Source organism: Anopheles nili, chromosome 2 (assembly GCF_943737925.1).
Source record: "Anopheles nili chromosome 2, idAnoNiliSN_F5_01, whole genome shotgun sequence".
In the NCBI taxonomy this organism is placed as follows: Eukaryota; Metazoa; Arthropoda; class Insecta; order Diptera; family Culicidae; genus Anopheles; species Anopheles nili.
The window spans coordinates 3,855,883-3,874,765 of record NC_071291.1 but is presented as its reverse complement, the minus strand read 5'-3'; the positions used below and the strand labels follow the sequence as shown (position 1 = coordinate 3,874,765).

The window sequence follows — 18,883 nt, the reverse complement described above, 5'->3', positions numbered from 1 at the left end:
GATCCGTCAGTCGCAAGTCTTCCGAATCACTGAACCCGCTGCACGCGGGCAAGATGTTGACATTGATCACGTTTTGCCCTTGGGAAATCCAGCGAAGGGCGGGAATTTTGTGTTTTTCGTGTTTTGCTTCCTGCCCTTTGCTGGGTTCCCCACCAGGAAAAATTCCCCACCAGTGAGCTACGGGGGGAAAAAAAAAACAAAACATAACGAAAGGGGGTTTGGGCTCCCGACACGCATCACACCGGTTTACCCAGACCGATTGTCATGAAGAATTGCCAGACGAGGTGCCACAATTCGGCCGGACACCCTCGGCGTGCCTGTATTTCGCTAGTTGTGCTATTTTTTGTGTCCATCTCTAAAATTAACCATGGAGGTGGCAGTCTCTCGCACATTTGCGCATACTTGCTCTCTTGCGATCGCCGGGACCGTGCCTCTCGGAGCGGGATCCATACGCACGGCTAGCTGGCAGGTCCTGAGCGAAGGGTCCCGCTGGGTTGCTGGGGTGGAAAAGCCGGGCCGCGCGAGATTGGGTCGGGAAATTCGGCAACCACCTTAACCGCTCGTGCGGGATTTGGCCAGTGAGTGAACCTTCGAGCATCGTCCGAGACGCACGCTGTACGTGATCTAGTTTGCGGTAATCCTTTTTTTTTGTGCATTTTTTTTTCTTCGTCCACATCCCATCCACCTTCGCTGGCCCTTTAGAGATTGTGCAAGGACTGGAGCAAAGCAAGAACTGAAGAAAGTTTGCGACGATCGATAATGCGCTTTGATCGCACTCAAATCAACGGGATCGTGACCGATCAGGATCACGCAGGCAGTTTGTCTCACTGAAAATTAATTCACACCTTTATCCCCCTGGAAAGTGCTCTGTGCAATGTGTGTGCAGTGTGTTTGTGTACGTACGTGTGTGCGTGTGTATTTCATTGGCCAATTTTGTTGGGAGTTATAAAAATACGTAAAATTTCGCCTCCAAGTGAGACACGCGTGGGTGGTTAATCAGTGTTGCCCGCGGCAGCTGTTGGCCCGGGAAGGACGAAAAAGCAAAATGAGTGGATCGTACCCGTACCCGGCTAGTGGCCAAGTTCTAGTACAAATGCTTTCCGATCTGGTTTATATATTTGCAGTCATATGTAAGTGAAATAAAGCCGAGCATCACCGAGCAAGCGGGCAACAATGCGACGCATTTCGGCGTGGGTCCTATTGGGCCTGGCGCTGTTTACGCTAAGTGCGGCTGGTAAGTACGTCTAGACGGGAGTTCCTGCACAAACTATCGCTACATCGTGCTGGCAGAATGTGCGGGGAATGTAGTGCGGAAAACAGCCGCCAGTGCGAGACGGAGTGAAAATTGCAGGTTATATAATTTTATTATGCAACTTTTGGGCGCGATCAGATGAATGCGGGCCTGGTGGGAATATGCGCGATCGTATCGCGAAACCGAGCAACTGTTCGGAAAAGCAAGAGAAAAAAAAAGGCAAGGCAAGATGGTAAAGCTGGTGACGGTGCTCTTGAAGACGGTACCGGAGGGACGGCTACTCGGCTCGGGGGGTCGCCACAAGGCAAGAGGTTAGGGATTTATTTTTAACCTATTCCGAACTCGTACGGAACTACGAGCTTCTAGACTTGGATATATATACCGTATGGTAGAATATGTGACGAGGTTTTCTTTACTGATCATCGTCATGGCAAATAGTTTGCTCTAGAGGGGGGTTCTCTGGTTGATCTGCATTGAAATATTGCGAGAGAAGGTATTATCGATTGCCACCGTTGTTGGCGCCAGATAGACAAGCTGCCGTAGCTTTCGGCACGAGAACGAGAATTCCTTCTCAAATGGCCGGGTTCGCATCATGTGTGAACAATTACTCAACCCGTGGTACTCGCGGTTGGGTGAGTATTCTTCTTCATGCAACAGTCGAGCTATCGTCTCGACCGAATCCCGAAGGACGTCGGATAGCGCTGAATTTGTAATAAATACTGGGCCGACCTTCACGTCTGCTAGCAGGCACGCATCGTCACCGGCAACTTCAATTATCGACTTACTCACGTCATCGAACCATTCCTGCCTTTAGCTCACCAGCCGCCTACGGTGGGTGAGAGCTGCTTAAAAGGATATTTTTAGGAGCCAACCGTGACAACTAGTCCAATCGCTGGGACGGTTCCCATCGCATATGGTGTGGCTCTCATCGATTTTGCACAAATGCTTACGGTCAGGAATTTATATTTACTTCCATTTCACAATGGATCGGGTCTGCTTCGGTCTGCTATCGTTGGCATAAACACCGTGCATTACTGTCAATTGGAGGTTAATAAACAAGGGAGATAATAATAGGCCACGGGAGCCGGTGGGAATGGGAAGAATGGAAGGAACACAAAAGTTCTCGAATTGGTTCTCGAGATCTACGATCGAATCGGATGAATTAAGCACTTCTTGTTATTTTTGATACCAAAACTGAGCGCCAGGCACAACACACAAAAAATCCTCTTTAATTGCTCCTATCTATAATTAACTGTGTGAAGAGTGTGCGGAATTGGTGTGCACAGGTCTGAGCAGTTTGATAATAACTGACATGACGCCACCAGGTGCCGTGTATGGTTCCTGCAAAACGAATAAAACCATGGCCAAACCGTTGTTTTGGCGGATTGTTGGCTTGGATTTAGAATCAAGAGAAATAAAATACGTCAAGGATGATTTAAGTAAAAACTCAATTTTTCAAATCATAGGCAGAAACATTTCCCACGCAAGCGAAAAAAAAGAACGGGATCAATCTGTGTCTGAAAAGTACCATGCGCCCCCATTGCGAATCGCATGAATATTTGACAGAAATGCATCATCGGCTGTATCCGATCGTTTTCGGAGATAGAACTGCTAGCGTCAGCCATGTGGTCTTGACACACATTTTCATGGTCCAGCGTGTACCATTGACGACACGCGCAAGACGTTCATCAGGGTCACTATTTTTAAATGCGGATTAATATAGCACCGTTCGAAGGGAAACCGATGCTACGCCATCTGCGTGCGCGATCGGTGTGATAATAACGCACACAGTGATACAGGCTGAATTAGTGGAGCTGAGCTATTCTATCATGGGGACAACGTGGGAAAATTGTACTCACCTTGTACGGCACAAGTCGGTTGAAAGCGAAAGGATTGGCTGGTTTTGCTTTGTTAGACGCATTTTCTGCCAGACTGCATGCAATTAACATTGGGTTGATTTTACGGCTGCTTGTTTTTCCGCCATCAGGATTGCACGTGCGGGCAGAAACACCAACCGAGTACGAATGCAGACCATACATCGAGAAAGCCATCCAGGACCTCAAGTCCGAATCAGGTAGTAGTCGATGCTGACATCAACGGCCCCAATTTTTTGACCGATAAACGCGTGCGCCCTTTTACAGCGGAAGTTGCCGAAGAAAATGCCAGTATAGAGAACACGATCGATGTGACAAGCCAGGAGGAACAAGACAACACGGCCGCTGAAGAAGTGAGCGTTGAGGAAACGGACACTGCCACGGACGATGCTTCGGAAGAGATGACTCCCTCGGAGGAGGTGCAGGAGCAGCTTTTCTCGGACAACGTAGAAACGGAGGACGCTGCCGACTCGGAACCAGCCGACGACGACGCTGTGGAAAATGCCGAACAGTCGGAAGAAACCGGCACTGAGGAGGAGAACGAGGCCGTCGATCAGGATGAAGATGAGGCTGAAGAGGCCACAGAAGAATCCACTGCATCGGAGGAGGCCGAACCAGTAGTGTCTGAAGAAAACGAACAGACGGAAGATGCTGCTGCCGAATCCGAGGAGCTGGCCTCTGAGGAATCTGCCAATCAAGTGCTGGAAGCTGACGCGGACGAGACTGATGAAGATGACGATGGCGAGGATGAGGCAGAAGCATCCGAAGAGGTCACTCAATCGACGGAGGAAACAGCCACTAGCCAGGAGGAGCAAGCAGACAGCACGGAAGCTGATGAACAGGTACGGTGGAGAGCATATTTGCTCTGCTTTTTTTCTTTTTGCTACATAATCCCCAAGCGAAACGGCAGCGATGCCTGTTTCAACCGATTCGTACCAGCTTACTGTCCCAGGATTCACCACAAGAACCCACACTTGACTCGCTTGTTGTACCGTTTTGTTGCTGCCGTGAGCATTCCGTATCACACTCCCACTGTCGGCTTTCAACCATCAGTCATTGCTTCATGTCCCTGTTTAAGCGAAACACTTACGAACCTTTTAAATTAACGAAACTAGGATGATGATGATGATGATGATGAAGATGATGAAGATGAACAAGACGGCGACGCAGTAGAGGCCGTCGAGGATGAAGATGTTTCTCAAGAAAATGAAGAAGACAAAGAAGAAGAAGATGAAGATGATGAACAGGAAAAACAAGTTGATAGTGAAGAAGACACTGAAGATGATGACGAAGAAGAAGAAGAAGGTAATGGAGAAGAAAAAGACGATGAGGATGATGATGACGAAGAAGGTAAAGATGATGAGGATGATGATGACGATGAAGATGAGGAAAGTGCAGTTAAAGGATCGTACGACGATCGCGATCAGCGCGATGAGGAAAATGTGTCAGAAGAAGAAAACGACGCCGTGTCTGAGCAAGTTGATGAGAACAGTGCAGAAGTAGATGATGAAACAATCGATAGTTCCGAGGATGTCAGTGAAAACGACGATGCCAACACGGTAAGGCGTTAGTAGTGGCGTCGCGTTTCCGTTGTTTCACTTTCACTTGATGCACTTTCGTCAGGAAGGAACAGACTCGCAGGAACAGGAAACCACCACTGGTAACAGCGACGAGGATGATGAAGCGATGACTGAGCAAGATACACCCTTAAGTACTGAGGAAGAGCCCGAAGAACCGGCCAGTGAGGAAGAACAAGACACTGACGGTAGTGAGAATGTAAGCGAAGAGACTGAAAATGAGTTAGACTCGAGTGCTCCCACAACAAGCGAGGAGGTATGAGTTCGACGGTGGGTTCCTCCGTTGGGGAAAAAAACATGCAAATTCATTGCCGAGGTGGTGGAGGTGTAGAGTGTGCACTTGTGGGAGGGCATTTAATCATTGTTCTTATCGATTCTCAGGCTACTGAAGCAGACTCCGAGGTAGAGGAGGATGAGCAGTCTGCCGAAGCAGCTGCCGAGAGTCAGGAAGAGGAAACACCAAGTGAACCACTGACGGAGACTAGTGAGGAAGAGGAGGAGGAGGAGGAGGAGGCGGAAGAGAGAGAGGCAGCTGCGGAGGACAGCACCGAAGCTGAAGCTGTCAGCGAAGAAACTCCGGAAGTGTCTGAGGAACAAGAGGAACCAAGTGCTGAAGAGGTTTCGGTGAGTGCTGAACAAGCGACGGAGAGTGCTGAACAAGGTGCTGAGGAGTCCGCAGAAGAGGAACCGGTAGCCGAAAGCGATGAAGTGGCCGTTGCGGAACAGGACTCGACCGAATCCGTACCAGAAGCGGAAGCGGAAGGCGTTGAACAAGCGTCGCAAGAAACCGAAACTGACTCGAAGGAGGAATCATTCCCCGAGGAAGATTTGCTATTGGTAATGAAAATAATGCTTTATTTATTTTATAAGCACGAGCTGTTCAACGAAAACGCGTAGCGTATGATGATGCATCTCGGCTAGGACCCAAGTAGTAAGCGTGCGCATAATTTTATAACTGTCCCATCTGTCTGTCTACGTGTCCCACTAGGAGTACCAAATTCCATCCAATCTTAGAGATACTACGCACATCTACGAACTGCTCAACATCAACGACGAAGCTTCCGCCAGGGAAAAGGCTCTGCACGAAACGGCGGACGTGATCCTGCGCGATCTCAAGCGCATCTACGACAACTCGATCAAACCCCTCGAAGCGTTGTACAAGTATCGCGATCTCAGCAACCGGCACTTTGGTGATCCGGAGATATTCTCCAAGCCGCTCGTGCTGTTCATGGGTCCTTGGAGTGGCGGCAAATCGACCATTCTGAACTACCTTACCCACAACGAGTACACACCGAACTCGGTGCGAACGGGTGCGTTGCAAGGCGTTTGAGTTCTCCGATTCGGTGCCGTTTTTATGTTTGCATTGTCCTCCGTAGGTGCTGAACCATCGCCAGCGTACTTTAACATTTTGATGCACGGAAACGAGCCGGAGGTGTTGGACGGCACCCAGTTGGCGGCCGATTGGACTTTTTCGGGATTGCAAAAGTTTGGACAGGGTCTCCTTGACCGGCTGCGTGGTCAGAAGCTGCCCAACAAGCTGCTAGAACGGGTAAGAATGGTTAAATTGTGCTACCATTTACCATTTGTTGCATAGGTCGGTAATGCCAGCGTCAACAAAACCATTCCCACTTGGCCACAGAACGATCTGTCTTGCGGTTAATGCTGCCCTGCGATAGCAGCTGTTGCGGTGTCGATCTAGGGGTTGACATTTCGTATGACACGCACCCTCGATGGGCTGCCGCACAAGTGCCCAAAATAGAATGGGTGGTCGCATAAGCGAAGCGATCTATTTTTACAACTCACAACGGCTGTCAGCAACGAGCGCAACTTTCACTGCCAACCAAGGATCGCGAAATCGCCCTTTTGCTGCCGACTGGCTCTTGACCCTAGTTAACGTGCTCCTCATTCTCTCTCTCTCTCTCGCTACCTCGTTGCAGGTGAACATTGTCGAGATTCCAGGCATTTTGGAAGTGCGGAAACAGGTGTCCAAATATTTCCCCTTCAACGATGCCTGCCAGTGGTTTATTGATCGCGCTGACATCATCTTTCTGGTGTACGATCCTTCCAAGCTAGACGTTGGACCAGAAACCGAAGCCATCCTGGACCAGCTCAAGGGACGAGAATATCAGGTAGGGGTTTGCTTTCGTAAGTCTTATAACGAAGGAACATCATTTACCTCATTCCGTGTTGCTTGCAGACACGAATCCTGCTAAACAAGGCTGATCAAGTGAAACCTGAAGAGCTGTTGCGAGTCCAGAGTGCCTTGATCTGGAACATTTCTCCGTTGATGTCGTCAGCGCAACCACCGGTGATGTACACCGTGTCGCTTTGGTCGAATCCTTTCGAAGTGGGCGCTCCGGTCCGTTTGCTGCAGGCACAGGAGCGAACACTGCTGCTCGATCTTGGCCAAGCTATCGATCGGCGAATTGAGAACAAAATCGCGAGTGCGCGTCGCTTTGCGGTAAGTTGTGGTTGTCCTTTCGGCCTGAACGTATGATCGAAAGTGATCGTTTCGTTCCATTTGCTAGGTTCGCGTCCGCAACCACGCCAAGATGGTCGACTGCTACCTGACTACTTACTACAACCACAAGACGCTGTTTGGCAACAAAAAGCAGATTTCCGAGAAAATCATTGCCAGCCCCCAGGACTACCACATCTACGAGGGCCTTTCGACGCTGACCAACATTTCTCGATACGATCTGCCGGATCCGGAAGTGTACCGCGATTTCTTCCACCTTAACCCTCTGTACGAGTTTAAGAAGCTGTCGGAAACGTGCACATACTTCCGCGGTTGTCCGATTAACAAGCTCGACGTGGCCATCGCGTACGAGCTGCCCGAGCTTGTCGGCAAGTACAAGAAAGTGGCTGAAGCTGCTCTTGCTAAGCTGGACGTTTTGACGCCAACATCCGATTTCAGCAAGGGGAAATCGAATAGTTGAGCGAGAAGCGCGCGCTATCTGTACGATCGATAAACTTGCATTCAATGCGTAATGTTAATGTAGTGTAGTTTCGATATACTTGTTTATGATTTGTCCTAACGAATTTTCTACTACTATCGTCGTAGGTTTCATGTCCCCGTAATATGCCTAATCGGGGGCATTGAAACACAGACATTGTGCTTTTTTCGTTTCCTACTTTTCTCTAATTCTTGAAGGTTTTTAGGTTGTATCGAAGCGAACCTAACGAACCGTCACATCTAGACACGCTTCTGCTGCTGTAACGTGGATATGGGGTATTGAGAACAAGAAATGCGTCGTCGATGAGATAAAGGTTTACTGTTTTCTTAAAAATAGTTGATTTTGTTTTGTTAGAATCTCGTCGACGACACGTGGACGTACACGTAGTAAAACAAAAACGCGAACGTAGAAGAAAATCTGATTAAAAAAAAAAAGAAACGTGTGTATCGAATTCGAACAAGTTTGCCAATGTGATAAAAACGCCTCAGAGCATCACAAGACGCTGCGTGTGAGTTTTGATTGAAATGCTCTGATTGAAAATGTAGCTGGAGGGAGAACAAAATATCAAGTGTACTTGAGTTACGTTTGGCGCAATTTGTGACTCTAGACCAGACTGATAGATACACGTATACACAATGCAATAATAACAATAACTCCTGATAACGAGGCAACACTACCGCCAAAAGCCAATAAGCAAACTAGAGAAAGTGTAATAAAAATTGTAAAACCAATGAAAGCTTGCAAAAGTTTTAAGTATTACATATCGAACAATATTTTGGCAAGAGAACCACCGTATCAACTGCCCGCAACATGATCACCTTTACAGCCACACACAACAGAACAATTGAAAACCCACAGCATTATGAAAATGTTGCCAGTTAGAAATAAACACATTTTACAACCAACTTATTGTATGAACGCATTTTTGAGAGAATATAAGAATGTCTATGTTGATTGAACGGCATCTCATGACCCAGCCCGTAAAATCCTTTCAGTCTGCTCACGTGGCCATGGGCACGTGGCATGGTACCCCAAAATTGGCCGACGACAGCGCTAGACCGCGAGTGATACCAAGTTATCCTGCAGCAGATTAAAACCAATAAGGACATGATAATTGTAGTAACTATAATATTCATTTATTTTCTCTAAGTTTTTCATACGATTCCCAGCTCAATAGTTTTTCTTTTAATGCGTTGCAATTTTCTATTTTCGGCATTACTATTGCAACGAAGCCTTCTCCATCGAGTTGCATTATTTCTGGATCGTTTACGACACGTTCATTTACCTCAACCAGTTTTCCTTGCACACATGATCGTACTTTGCAGACGGTGCCATCTACACACGTCACTAGTGCCAGCGTTGAATCGTACTGCAGAATCATTCCACCACTTTTCTTGCGACCAGATACTTTGTTATCGCTTCGATCGAACTTTCCTACCTCAAAGCTTACACTGCGTATGCCTTTCTGAAAGGCAGCATGCTCTTTGGCAAGGCCCACTAGACAAATTCTATTGGAGTGGAACAGAACCTGCTGGGCTTCGTCTGGCTTGTTGTTCGGTACATAATATAACTTCGTATAGAAGCGATCTACGATGGATGGTTGATTCGGAATAAAATCCTCTAAGATGGAAGGAACCTTTACACCGCCAATTTCGAGAGCCTCGTCCTCGTCGTACCAATAGTTTCCTGTTGTCGCCATTATCCTTGCTGTTCTCTCATCAGCTGTTGTACACGATTCTGCTTTTCCAGGGCCTTTTCCCGATTTAGTTTTTGGCGAGTTTTCCTTTCATTCCGTAGGCAAACTATCATTTGGCGGTCCAGATCATTACACACTCCAAGAAATTTGATGAATTTATTCTGCAAAAAACATTTGTTTTCATTTGAGCGAACCGCATGGTTCTCATGGCGTAGCTTACCTCAGAATGGCACTTTTTCAACTGATCGATTATTTCATTGCATTCGGCCGAATGTAAATGCGGAGATAGGTCAGTATGCATCACTTTACGATTGTTTTTAGTAAAGCTACCGGCGCTATAAATGCAATTTAGCTAAACAATTTAAAAACTCATTTTGGCATTACACAACAATGATTTGACAGGTCTACTTGGAGCACGCTCGTTAAGTACAAATGTGTGGTGGCATAATTTGCCTTGACTGTAAATGGCCCGTACTTCAGTTGGAATCTATTTCCCCGATTCTGTTCTACAAATCTATTACTATGAAAGGTTTTTGAAATAAGACAATTTAAGATGATTAATTAAACATAAAACACTCACATAATCATTGGTAGAATTATTCGTTTTTTGTAAGGAAAACATGTTTGAAATCAGCTGACGTATCATATATGACGTTTCTAAAGCTCAAGAGAGAGAGAGAGAGAGTGTGTCATGGTTGTTTTGATTGAAATTGCTACCAGAGCTAAGTTATTTTTTATAATATAAAGTGATGTAAATCATATCTTGTGGAATAAGCCAGAAAATCCTCGTATTGGTCATTATAAGGAGACATTCTTGTAAAAATTTGGTCGCGCAAAATACCTGCCTCCATAATGTAAAAGTCGGACATACTCACTGTAAAGTTGACACCCTCGCCCGGTTGTGTTAAGTGAAGGAATTTATACGAAATAAGTTCTGCTATTCCTATTGCTGTGAAAGGAATACTGTTTTGTTTTTCGATCATTTATGTTAAATTGCATGCGAACCTGTCCATAGCAGCTTGAAACGCAGCTTCATCAACATGGGAACCGAATGGGATAGTAAGTGATGATACCAGCGTACGTGACGTGTTCCAAATATAAACAAACTTTCACTCCCCATTTCTAGCACTAAGAAAGCAGGCACGCCACTTGGAAAATGATATTGATATGAAACTGATCGCATTCAATAAAGTCGGTGTTGGAGCGGCTAGTAGTGGAACATCACCAGCGGCCAGCAATTCAGACACATCGCCGTTACTGGGTGATCATGTATTCGAAACGCTGTCCCTAGAGATAGAGCAGATGCTGGACAAACTGTCCAACATGAATGAAAAAATGTCTGAAATTCCCAACAGCGGGTCGGCCGTAATGCACGTCCTGCAAAGGCACCGCGAGATACTGCATGTAAGAACCCTTCCAATTCCGTAGCTGGCGGTCTCCTATCTATAGAATTCGTAATTGATAGGACTTTGGGATGTATCTTCCATTTGCAGGGATATCGACAAGAGTATTTGAAAATACAGGCAAATCACACTACGCGGATGGAGCGCGAGCAGCTTTTGCGAGGGTCTGGTTTGGGCACCTCATCGGTCGGTTCTCCATCCACTTCGGGGTTGAGCCGAAGGGACATGTACCTCAAGGAGAATACCCATCTGCACAGCTCAAGTTCACTCGTCAACGACCAAATTAGCATCGCAATGGAAACGAAAGAGCATTTATCATCCCAGCGGCAGCATTTGAAGCGATTCCAAACACGTATGCATGATATATCGAATCGGTTCCCTCTAATATCCAGGTAGGCGCTCGGATCATTGCAAAGAGATCTCTAATATAAATACGATGTTTAACTATTTTCTCCTTCTCTTCTTCGGTTAGTTTAATTCAACGAATCAACATTCGGAAACGAAGAGAATCGCTTATCATTGGAGGAGTGATAGCAGTCTGTACCATACTGCTGCTTGTATATGCGTTTCATTGACTTTACTGAGTTCTATCGAACCAAACTACCGATGCCGCAAGCATCATATTTTATCTTTCTTTTTACCTTACCTATTGGAAATGCGGAATTTAGTCAAAAAAGTGAGTTGAACTATAATATCTGTTGAAGGCTCGCAACAAATTGTAAAGACAGCTAGAAGAAACTGCATAATAAATAATGTGATAAACTTCATACATAACTTCAGTGCAGGTACTTTGTAGAGTTTGATTTTTCTTCTAGAAAAGCAAGAAACGACTATCTCTGTAAGGGCAACATGTCGATAAATAATTTATTTCGGTACTTTATCCTACTTATTGTACTTGCTTAATTGGATGCGCTGGTCAAACTTCCTTACCATAACATATTTGGTGTAAAACTCTCTATAGCTATAAGCGCGGCTCGTCACACGATTTACCATAGCTTGGCAGTGGCCCAAGGGTCAACAGCAGCGACAACGGGCTTTTCCACGACGTATGGAGTATGCACCGGGACTGGGACGGGCTTTGGAATGGCCACGGGCACAGGTGCAGGAACCGGATAGCCAACGTGCTTGATGACCGGCACTGGCACGGGATGTGGCACCGCAACCGGGTACGGTCGGTCCACGGGAACTGGATACGGTTTCTCTACCGGAACTGCATACGGTCTCGGGATGGCCACCGGGTACGGTCGATCAATCGGAACTGGTACATGAACCTGTGGAACACAAACCGATCCGATGGATGAGCTTGAGAAATACTCGAATTACGATCGTTTGGACAGTCACGTTGGAACGAAACACTGTCGAAAATATGAGAAGGTCGCAGTGTCACATGGTATACTCACTTTAACCGGCACTGGGTACGGTTTTTCCACCGGCACCGCGTACGGGGCTGGAATAGGAATTCCAATTTTCTTGGTAACAACCGTGTGCGTGTGGGCGTGTGCGCCCAAGTACGGACCAGCTAGGGCCGGAAGGGCAGGAGCAGCTAATGCCACCGGGGCTAAAGGGTCGGTCGCAGGGAACAGATGCTGATGTACGGGATGTGCAAAAGCGTGTCCATACACGGAAGCAGCTGGAGCATAGACGCTAGGACCGAAAATACCACGCTTCTCCTTCTTGCTGTTCAGCGGTTTCATTTGCTGGTTTTGGTTTACGCTCGCCACGTTGTCTATTTCCCTTTCTGCACCGACATAAACTAACGCCAAAGGCAATACGAACAGCACCTAAAACGGCGAAAGTTAACAAACATCAATAAATATATCGTTTGCATTGTTTTTTTTTTTTCATTTCAAATTCCTTGAATGTCGCCGCTTGTGCATTGTTCCAAGACTATCCGAACGGTCTGGATAAACCGTCCAGGTGGACAGTAACATTGTTTGTAATTTACGCAATTTATGATTTCACAGTAGCTCATTCGGCGTCAGCCAAAAAAAAAACACGCTGCTACGAAGGAGCCATAAATTCTGCAATGAGAAAGGCACTCGCGACTGAGGAATCCAAATCGCTGGAAGGAATTTCACTTCCCTGATCGCAGAAACAGAGCAACATTATATGGATTATGCGTAGCGGGAATAAATTACACGATTTGACTACGCTAGGCAATATTAAATTACGTTCAACCGCCAGCCGTGACGTTTTGTCAGCATTTTACGGGCCGCAGTACTACCTAGAACAGGAGCTGAAACAAACCCGAGGGCTCGTTTCTCAAAGGTTGTCCAAAGTGGGGATCTATTTTCCATAAGCAATTATCGTCATAATTTCTTCATCAGGCGGTGGGCATGGAGCTTTTTTTTCTTCTTCTTTAACCTTAGTTAACATCGTGTCGAAAAGGGCCTAGTTGGCGGTTTGCGAATGAATATTTATTACCACGGTGTGGGCAGTCTATGCTTTGCTATGGTTTGCAAATGGACAGTAATGCATATTGTGATTGAAAATGATGCGCGTGTTGTGGAAGAAAGCAAACCTCGATTGAGATACGAAAGCAAATTAACATATTTTCGCTTTTACAGAGCCTCAATTGTATCGCAAGCAACAGTGAACTTTTGGCACTCTCTAAAGGATATAGAACTCCAGCTCCAGCAAACTGGTAATGGCAGACTTCTACACGTACCAAAAGCTTCATGTTGTATGTTCGTTCGCTGCGCCCACGTGGTTGCGTCACACTGTTCGTTCAATATCGAACGAAGGCAAGAAGTTTCACTTTCTACGCTATCGCCCTCAACTGGTGTCCGCGTGGGTTCGTTATCGAACGAGGATTCCGTGTAGGATTGCACTTTTCTTCACTCTAGCCAGGGGACACTGAGAACCTCACTCAAGGATTGCCTGTTCCTTGTAAACGAGCAGCTAATCTTGAAGCCACGCTGGTTGGGCACCTTCCCACGTGCACGTTCGATCACGAATTGATTAGTGGACATCGGGCGGCCGAAATCTTATAGAGCCGCCAAAGGTACAACTCCCACCCAACGTGCGCAACCTAGGCGAATGTCCAAAATAATTACCCCACACCAAAATGGCCTACGGTTTGCATACGATGCATCCGCCGGAGTAGGGAGTGTCGGTTGTCGGTTAGGACACGATGAATGGGACGAATCCCAAACGGGTAACGGGTGTCACGACACTTGCGAAAACCTTTCCATCCTGTGATAGTGCGTGCCAGAAACGTGACAGAGACCCCGGACAAGCGGACAATTTGGTTCGACGATGGCGCGATAATTGTTCTGAGACCGGCAATACTGGGTTTTGCAATCCGACGATGCGGCCGGATGTGTTGCATCAGGAGCGTTTGAAAACGCAACGGATAATGGGCGTATAATCGATTACATGGTGGTTTGCTCATTGTTCACTGGCTCTGTTCGCACTTGACCTGTTTCATGTCACTTGGGAGGGGTGTCCCATTCGAATGGCTTGCAAACACCGTCCTGTGGCATTTCACGGGTCGGGTTTCAATGTCAACCGAGCGGGCCGCAGATGTTACATTACAACGTCTTTCGATTTATTCCAAAGTATGTACAGATTCTTGCACCAGCCTCGGCTCTTCGTGGATGCTGTTCGTATCTTTGTCACACAAGTTCACAGAGATATACGATCAGATACACTCTACAATGGAGTGAGGAATCAGAGTTTCGGACATGAGCTAATTAAGGCATAATACCAATGGCGGATTAATGCAATGGTTACGTGCAAGTAATCGATGGCTACCAGCGCTTTAGCAAAAAGAAAGTGCCTCACAAAATAATTGAATAAGCAGTACCGCAACGCAACGGACCAGTTCTAATGATGCGAAATCTTCTTTATGATCGTGAGCCAATCGACCATCCCAACATGAAAGCATTACATGAAACGATCACAGCCACGGCATTGCCACGACACCCACGCGTTGATGACCAATGGAGTGGATTATTTATTAGGCACCTGAGAAACAGGATGGGTTGCTGGAAGCCGAGTCCGTTCCGGTCCGCTGACGTCCCTTTGCGAAGAGTAGACTCGGCTGCATAAACTATGTAACACTTTCTAGTTGGCCGGTGTTTTTGCAATTCTTTCTACCTCCCACGCACCTGACCTTTCGTCCAGACCACTTCAGGAGTCCTCCCGTTCTTCCAGGGGGAAAATTCCCCCCGGGTGGCTTTTCCCCGTACCGCCTTTGACACATTTAAATCCATCCGTGGAAAACAGACATTTGCAAGTGACACCTGTCGGGTGGATTCCCTTCGGAACAAAGGGCTTTTGATGGTGGTGCTTTGAGGTCGAATCAAGAAGAAAAAAATGAACATCCTTTTGCTTTGACCTTGGAAGTGCTCGCAATCGTCATTAACACACACACACACACACACACACACACACAAGCACGACTAGCGCTAAATGGTGCAAATTAATTTGTCCCCACGAGCTAGGGGGGAAAAATTCATACGAGTCCGTAATTAAATCAAATGCACGTTTTGGATGCATCAAATAAAGGCAATTCCACGGAACAACCAATTTTGCAGAACATTCCGCTTGGTTTGTGAGTTTTCATGATTAAATTCGCTCGCCAAATGACTCCAAGCACGCGTTCTGGTGGATGGTGATTTTTCGTTGTTTATTAATTAAATTACACATGTACCCCATGGCTGTGGGATTGGATATTAAATGTCCGTGGTTTATGCCTTCAGTATTTATGCGTTTTTTTATTGTGTAGTAGAATAACATTTTCCGCCCTATTCGCCGGTGGTGGACATCTTTTCCACTCATTCAGGGGCGTCCAAAAAAAAAACGCAACGCCAACAGGAAGTGACATATTACCGTCAGCCAGCCCGGTGTTGTAATCGACAATCCGTCGACGGACACTCGATAAGACGTGGGTACGATACTGGGGTCCACGGGAAACAGGTGCGATATCTGTACAAGGCGAGCGGAATGCATAAATGTGACTTTGCCGTATGGAAATTGCCGCCCCCAAACATCCACCTGACGGGGGCACGTGTGACCGTTGTGTGTGTGTGTGTTGGCAAGTTGCCACTTTCTCTGGTCGGCTCATCCTCGTCCACGATTTAATTCACAGCAATTAATTGCGAAACAATTATTGACGTGCGATGGGAATCAAACGGTCGGTTATGAATGTCGCCGACCTGTGGGGAAACTTTCCAACCCCCTGTGGGCAGTGGGCAATGGAAAACAATCATTTCTCCGCTTTATCAAGCCGTTTTGAGCCATCCACTACGTGTGGCTTCGTGAGCATTAATTATTCCAGCTGTTTCGCGCAGGCGATACGTTTTCGTTGTTGCTCGCAGTCGATTATGACACAGCTAAGCATGAATGAAGCACGAAACAAGTATGCTCTTTGGCCGGAGGCACTTGTTTTCACATTTAATTCAATTTTCCAGAACCCGAGGGAACAAACTCCTTGATGAGCTCTTTTCCTGGTACAAAGGGCGCTGGGGATGAATTAAATATCCAACATTCCATTGTGTTTCGGGGGCCATTTGTAGGTAGCTGGCACGGCTGGGCTTGGCTTTTTTTTTAAACCCTCGTAATATCGATGTACCGAAGTCCACCGAAGCACGAATCGGCATCATATTTTGTCGACCATAATTCACAAAATGCGCCGCGAATGGGCCCTCGGGGTGGAAAACTACCCGCGCACTAAACTCGGCCAGTCGGGCAACAGGTTTTCCGCGCACATTCCACCACCGGGAATTTCCGCAACAAGCGTCTCAAACGGTGGGCTAAAAAAATGTAAAAAGAAAAAAATAAGGCAGAAAAACGCTCCCAGAGCACCCCACCCATATGGGGTGGCCCTTTGGTGTGACACAACCACGCCAATCGGCCCTTAACGGGTGTCGCACCGGTGATGCTCTTCGGATATGGCCGATCGGTGTTCACGGGAGACGGTTTTGGCCACTCCGGGCACTTAATTGGAGCGGTTATGACACCGGTGGGCTCCCAATTAGAGATTCAGGAGCAATCGGCACCGGTTGATCTGGACGTTGGTTGGCTTCCGCGTTGGGCTCGCGGATCTTGCGGTTTGGGTATAAAAATACTTAGCCGCGCCTGTTTCGACAGTAGATCAGTGGCACAGCCGGTGGAGTCTGCAAGGTAACACACCGTACGACGCGAGTGCTCCAGAAAGTGCGCCAGTTCGTCAGTCATGAAGTCAACCACGGTAGCTACTATATCCCGGGCATTGTGCTCACTAAGTGCTCGAGTTGCGAGTGTAAACGCTCCTTTGTGCTGCTCGTTGCAGGTGATTTGTGTGCTCCTAGTTTTGGAGGCGTTGGTGGCGACAAGCGTGCATGCTGCGGCCCAAAAGGAAGCTACTGGTGACCCACAGAAGCGAGCCATTGGTCATGGATATGGGCTTGGGCTGGGTCTTGGACCGGTTTCGCTGCCAGCTTCCATCGGAGCACCTATTGCAGCTCCTGTTGGACCGATTCTAGGTTCTTCCTTGGCATCAGCACCTGTTCTTGGAGGATCTGTTCTTGGAGGACATGTTTTTGGTGGGCTTCCAGCAGGTCTTCCGGTGGGACTTCCAGCAGGACTTCCAGCAGGTCTTCCGGTGGGACTTCCAGCAGGTCTTCCGGTGGGACTTCCAGCAGGCCTTCCGGTAGGACTTCCAGTTGGGCTTCCAGCAGGACTACCGGCAGGACTTCCGGTGGGACTTCCGGCGCCTGGGGTACCATTCCTAGGTGGAGGATTTGCTCCGGCAGCCCTTCCCGGACCGGTGTTAGCTGCCGCCCCACCTACCCTGGCCTTACCCCCGACAGTGACGCGGAATGTCCTGACGACGGTGCAGCAGCCTGTCCCCGTACCCTATCCGCAACCCGTGCCCGTTGATCGGCCTGTCCCCGTGCCCGTCCACGTTACCGTTCCCGTGGATCGTCCCGTTCCCGTACCGCATCCGGTTGCCGTCCCTGTTCACGTACCCCGCCCCGTTCCTGTCCCAGTGCCCCAACCCTACCCGGTGACTGTCACAAGGTAATTAACTGGCGTTTCATTAAAGGAAAATCGAACATCACAGCTCAACTGGGGAGAATTTTCACCTTTCTTTCAACAGAACCGTCCCCGTGCCCGTTCCCCAGCCATACCCGGTGCCGCATGCCGTCCCCGTACCGCAACCCGTGCCCGTGCCGCAACCTATCCCCGTACCACAGCCCGTTGCCGTTCCACATCCGGTGGCCGTGCCACATCCGGTGGTCGTTCCGGCACCTGTACCCGTCGCTCCACTACCAACCTTCGCCTACGGTGGCTTTCTGCCTTCGTACGGGAAGGTGTACGGTGGAGGCATCACCCTGCAGAAGGTCTACACTGGGCACCATCACGGACTCGGGCTGTTGGGACTGAAGAAGTATCTGGGCTGACGTGGAGGCGTTGAAAAAGCCCCGACCTTGCTGGAGCCGGCGTGGTGAAGAGCTCACATTTAGTCATTGCAGTGTCATAACGTACCACGTGAAGGGTTAGGGATTGCTGCACGTTATGGTGAAGTGAATAAAACATAATCCATACAAAATATCAAACTCGTCTTTTGATCCACGACAGTCTCCGCTTGGACGCATCATCAGTATTTGCAGCACCATATCTCGTACAATGGAATGTTACGGCTCCATAGCCTACTTTGCTGGAGTACTGGGCTGTCATCGTAGGATGCAGTCCTCGATCGTTTCAAACAGTGCTCCTTTCGATCTTCTAGTTGAAGCAAACTGAGAGCAAAAAAAGTCTCTCCTTAATGTCTCCGGCTCACCTTAATATCATCAACCGCATCCCAGAGAATGGATGGATGTTCACGCAAATAACCGTCCATTACTAGACTTTTTTTTTTGATTGTTATATGCCTGCAAAGCAGTTTAACACATTTCAAATCATATTGTGAGTGGAGAAAGGGAAAGGGTGCATGAATGCTGGGGCTGCGATGGAGATTGCAGACAATTGAAGAAAACAGGGAGAGATATGAAGAGATAACCTCCAAGAGCCCAATATAGATCAACAGAGGATCAAGGTTGACGAAATAAGTGCAACGACTCTCAAGGGCAAGAGAAGCGCCACAACGAAGCAAACGAGCCAGGACGTATAGGGTCCTTGAGGTATCGAGCGGAG

At 47.7% G+C, this 18,883-nt stretch overlaps 6 protein-coding genes across 9 annotated transcripts; 3 read left to right on the top strand and 3 right to left on the bottom strand.

The window, feature by feature from the left end:
* The first annotated feature begins 587 nt into the window (after positions 1-587).
* On the top strand, positions 588-8,111 carry LOC128732263 (sarcalumenin). 4 transcript variants are annotated; one of them, XM_053825442.1, is made up of 12 exons: positions 588-615; positions 1,125-1,234; positions 3,240-3,326; positions 3,394-3,968; positions 4,242-4,685; positions 4,750-4,959; positions 5,085-5,540; positions 5,692-6,013; positions 6,080-6,252; positions 6,641-6,832; positions 6,901-7,164; positions 7,232-8,111. In XM_053825442.1, exons 2-12 carry the CDS (start codon positions 1,174-1,176, stop codon positions 7,640-7,642), a joined length of 3,195 nt encoding a protein of 1,064 aa, XP_053681417.1. In that variant the 5' UTR covers positions 588-615; positions 1,125-1,173; the 3' UTR covers positions 7,643-8,111. The 4 variants fall into 4 exon arrangements, with proteins under 4 accessions (XP_053681417.1, XP_053681419.1, XP_053681418.1 ...); XM_053825443.1 differs by having other exon boundaries at positions 607-634; positions 4,750-4,902; XM_053825441.1 differs by having other exon boundaries at positions 607-634.
* Positions 8,112-8,785: 674 nt separating this feature from the next.
* LOC128721854 (protein Abitram) lies at positions 8,786-9,359 on the bottom strand. The gene has a single exon (XM_053815653.1). The coding sequence runs from the start codon at positions 9,357-9,359 to the stop codon at positions 8,793-8,795; it is 567 nt and encodes a 188-aa protein (XP_053671628.1). The 3' UTR covers positions 8,786-8,792.
* Positions 9,359-9,676, bottom strand: LOC128721855 (COX assembly mitochondrial protein 2 homolog). Its single transcript, XM_053815654.1, has 2 exons — positions 9,577-9,676; positions 9,359-9,517 (listed from the first exon to the last, which is right to left on the bottom strand). Exons 1-2 carry the CDS (start codon positions 9,655-9,657, stop codon positions 9,359-9,361), a joined length of 240 nt encoding a protein of 79 aa, XP_053671629.1. The 5' UTR covers positions 9,658-9,676.
* Positions 9,677-10,216: 540 nt separating this feature from the next.
* On the top strand, positions 10,217-11,480 carry LOC128731907 (Golgi SNAP receptor complex member 1). The gene is made up of 4 exons (XM_053825064.1): positions 10,217-10,415; positions 10,483-10,760; positions 10,850-11,151; positions 11,232-11,480. Exons 1-4 carry the CDS (start codon positions 10,397-10,399, stop codon positions 11,332-11,334), a joined length of 702 nt encoding a protein of 233 aa, XP_053681039.1. The 5' UTR covers positions 10,217-10,396; the 3' UTR covers positions 11,335-11,480.
* A 265-nt stretch (positions 11,481-11,745) lies between these two features.
* Positions 11,746-13,439, bottom strand: LOC128721055 (tetra-peptide repeat homeobox protein 1-like). Its single transcript, XM_053814763.1, has 3 exons — positions 13,428-13,439; positions 12,160-12,540; positions 11,746-12,030 (listed from the first exon to the last, which is right to left on the bottom strand). The coding sequence occupies exons 1-3, from the start codon at positions 13,437-13,439 to the stop codon at positions 11,746-11,748; spliced, it is 678 nt and encodes a 225-aa protein (XP_053670738.1).
* A 3,279-nt stretch (positions 13,440-16,718) lies between these two features.
* On the top strand, positions 16,719-18,150 carry LOC128721505 (tetra-peptide repeat homeobox protein 1-like). The gene is made up of 3 exons (XM_053815261.1): positions 16,719-16,778; positions 17,037-17,767; positions 17,847-18,150. Exons 1-3 carry the CDS (start codon positions 16,719-16,721, stop codon positions 18,148-18,150), a joined length of 1,095 nt encoding a protein of 364 aa, XP_053671236.1.
* The last annotated feature ends 733 nt before the right edge of the window (positions 18,151-18,883 follow it).

What these genes read in the sequence shown, in the direction of transcription:
- LOC128732263 (XM_053825442.1), top strand. Translation starts at nt 1,174, where the DNA reads ATGCGACGCATTTCGGCGTGGGTCCTATTGGGCCTGGCGCTGTTTACG. An exon ending in ACCGAACTCGGTGCGAACGG is followed by an intron (nt 6,014 to 6,079) that starts GTGCGTTGCAAG and finishes TGTCCTCCGTAG; the next exon opens with GTGCTGAACCATCGCCAGCG. An exon ending in CGAGTGCGCGTCGCTTTGCG is followed by an intron (nt 7,165 to 7,231) that starts GTAAGTTGTGGT and finishes TCCATTTGCTAG; the next exon opens with GTTCGCGTCCGCAACCACGC.
- LOC128721854 (XM_053815653.1), bottom strand. Translation starts at nt 9,359, where the DNA reads ATGGCGACAACAGGAAACTATTGGTACGACGAGGACGAGGCTCTCGAA.
- LOC128721855 (XM_053815654.1), bottom strand. Translation starts at nt 9,657, where the DNA reads ATGCATACTGACCTATCTCCGCATTTACATTCGGCCGAATGCAATGAA. An exon ending in TGAAAAAGTGCCATTCTGAG is followed by an intron (nt 9,518 to 9,576) that starts GTAAGCTACGCC and finishes TGTTTTTTGCAG; the next exon opens with AATAAATTCATCAAATTTCT.
- LOC128731907 (XM_053825064.1), top strand. An exon ending in GGCACCGCGAGATACTGCAT is followed by an intron (nt 10,761 to 10,849) that starts GTAAGAACCCTT and finishes TTCCATTTGCAG; the next exon opens with GGATATCGACAAGAGTATTT. An exon ending in CGGTTCCCTCTAATATCCAG is followed by an intron (nt 11,152 to 11,231) that starts GTAGGCGCTCGG and finishes TTCTTCGGTTAG; the next exon opens with TTTAATTCAACGAATCAACA.
- LOC128721055 (XM_053814763.1), bottom strand. An exon ending in CGTACCCAGTGCCGGTTAAA is followed by an intron (nt 12,031 to 12,159) that starts GTGAGTATACCA and finishes TGTGTTCCACAG; the next exon opens with GTTCATGTACCAGTTCCGAT.
- LOC128721505 (XM_053815261.1), top strand. Translation starts at nt 16,719, where the DNA reads ATGACACCGGTGGGCTCCCAATTAGAGATTCAGGAGCAATCGGCACCG. An exon ending in CGGCACCGGTTGATCTGGAC is followed by an intron (nt 16,779 to 17,036) that starts GTTGGTTGGCTT and finishes TGCTCGTTGCAG; the next exon opens with GTGATTTGTGTGCTCCTAGT. An exon ending in TACCCGGTGACTGTCACAAG is followed by an intron (nt 17,768 to 17,846) that starts GTAATTAACTGG and finishes TTCTTTCAACAG; the next exon opens with AACCGTCCCCGTGCCCGTTC.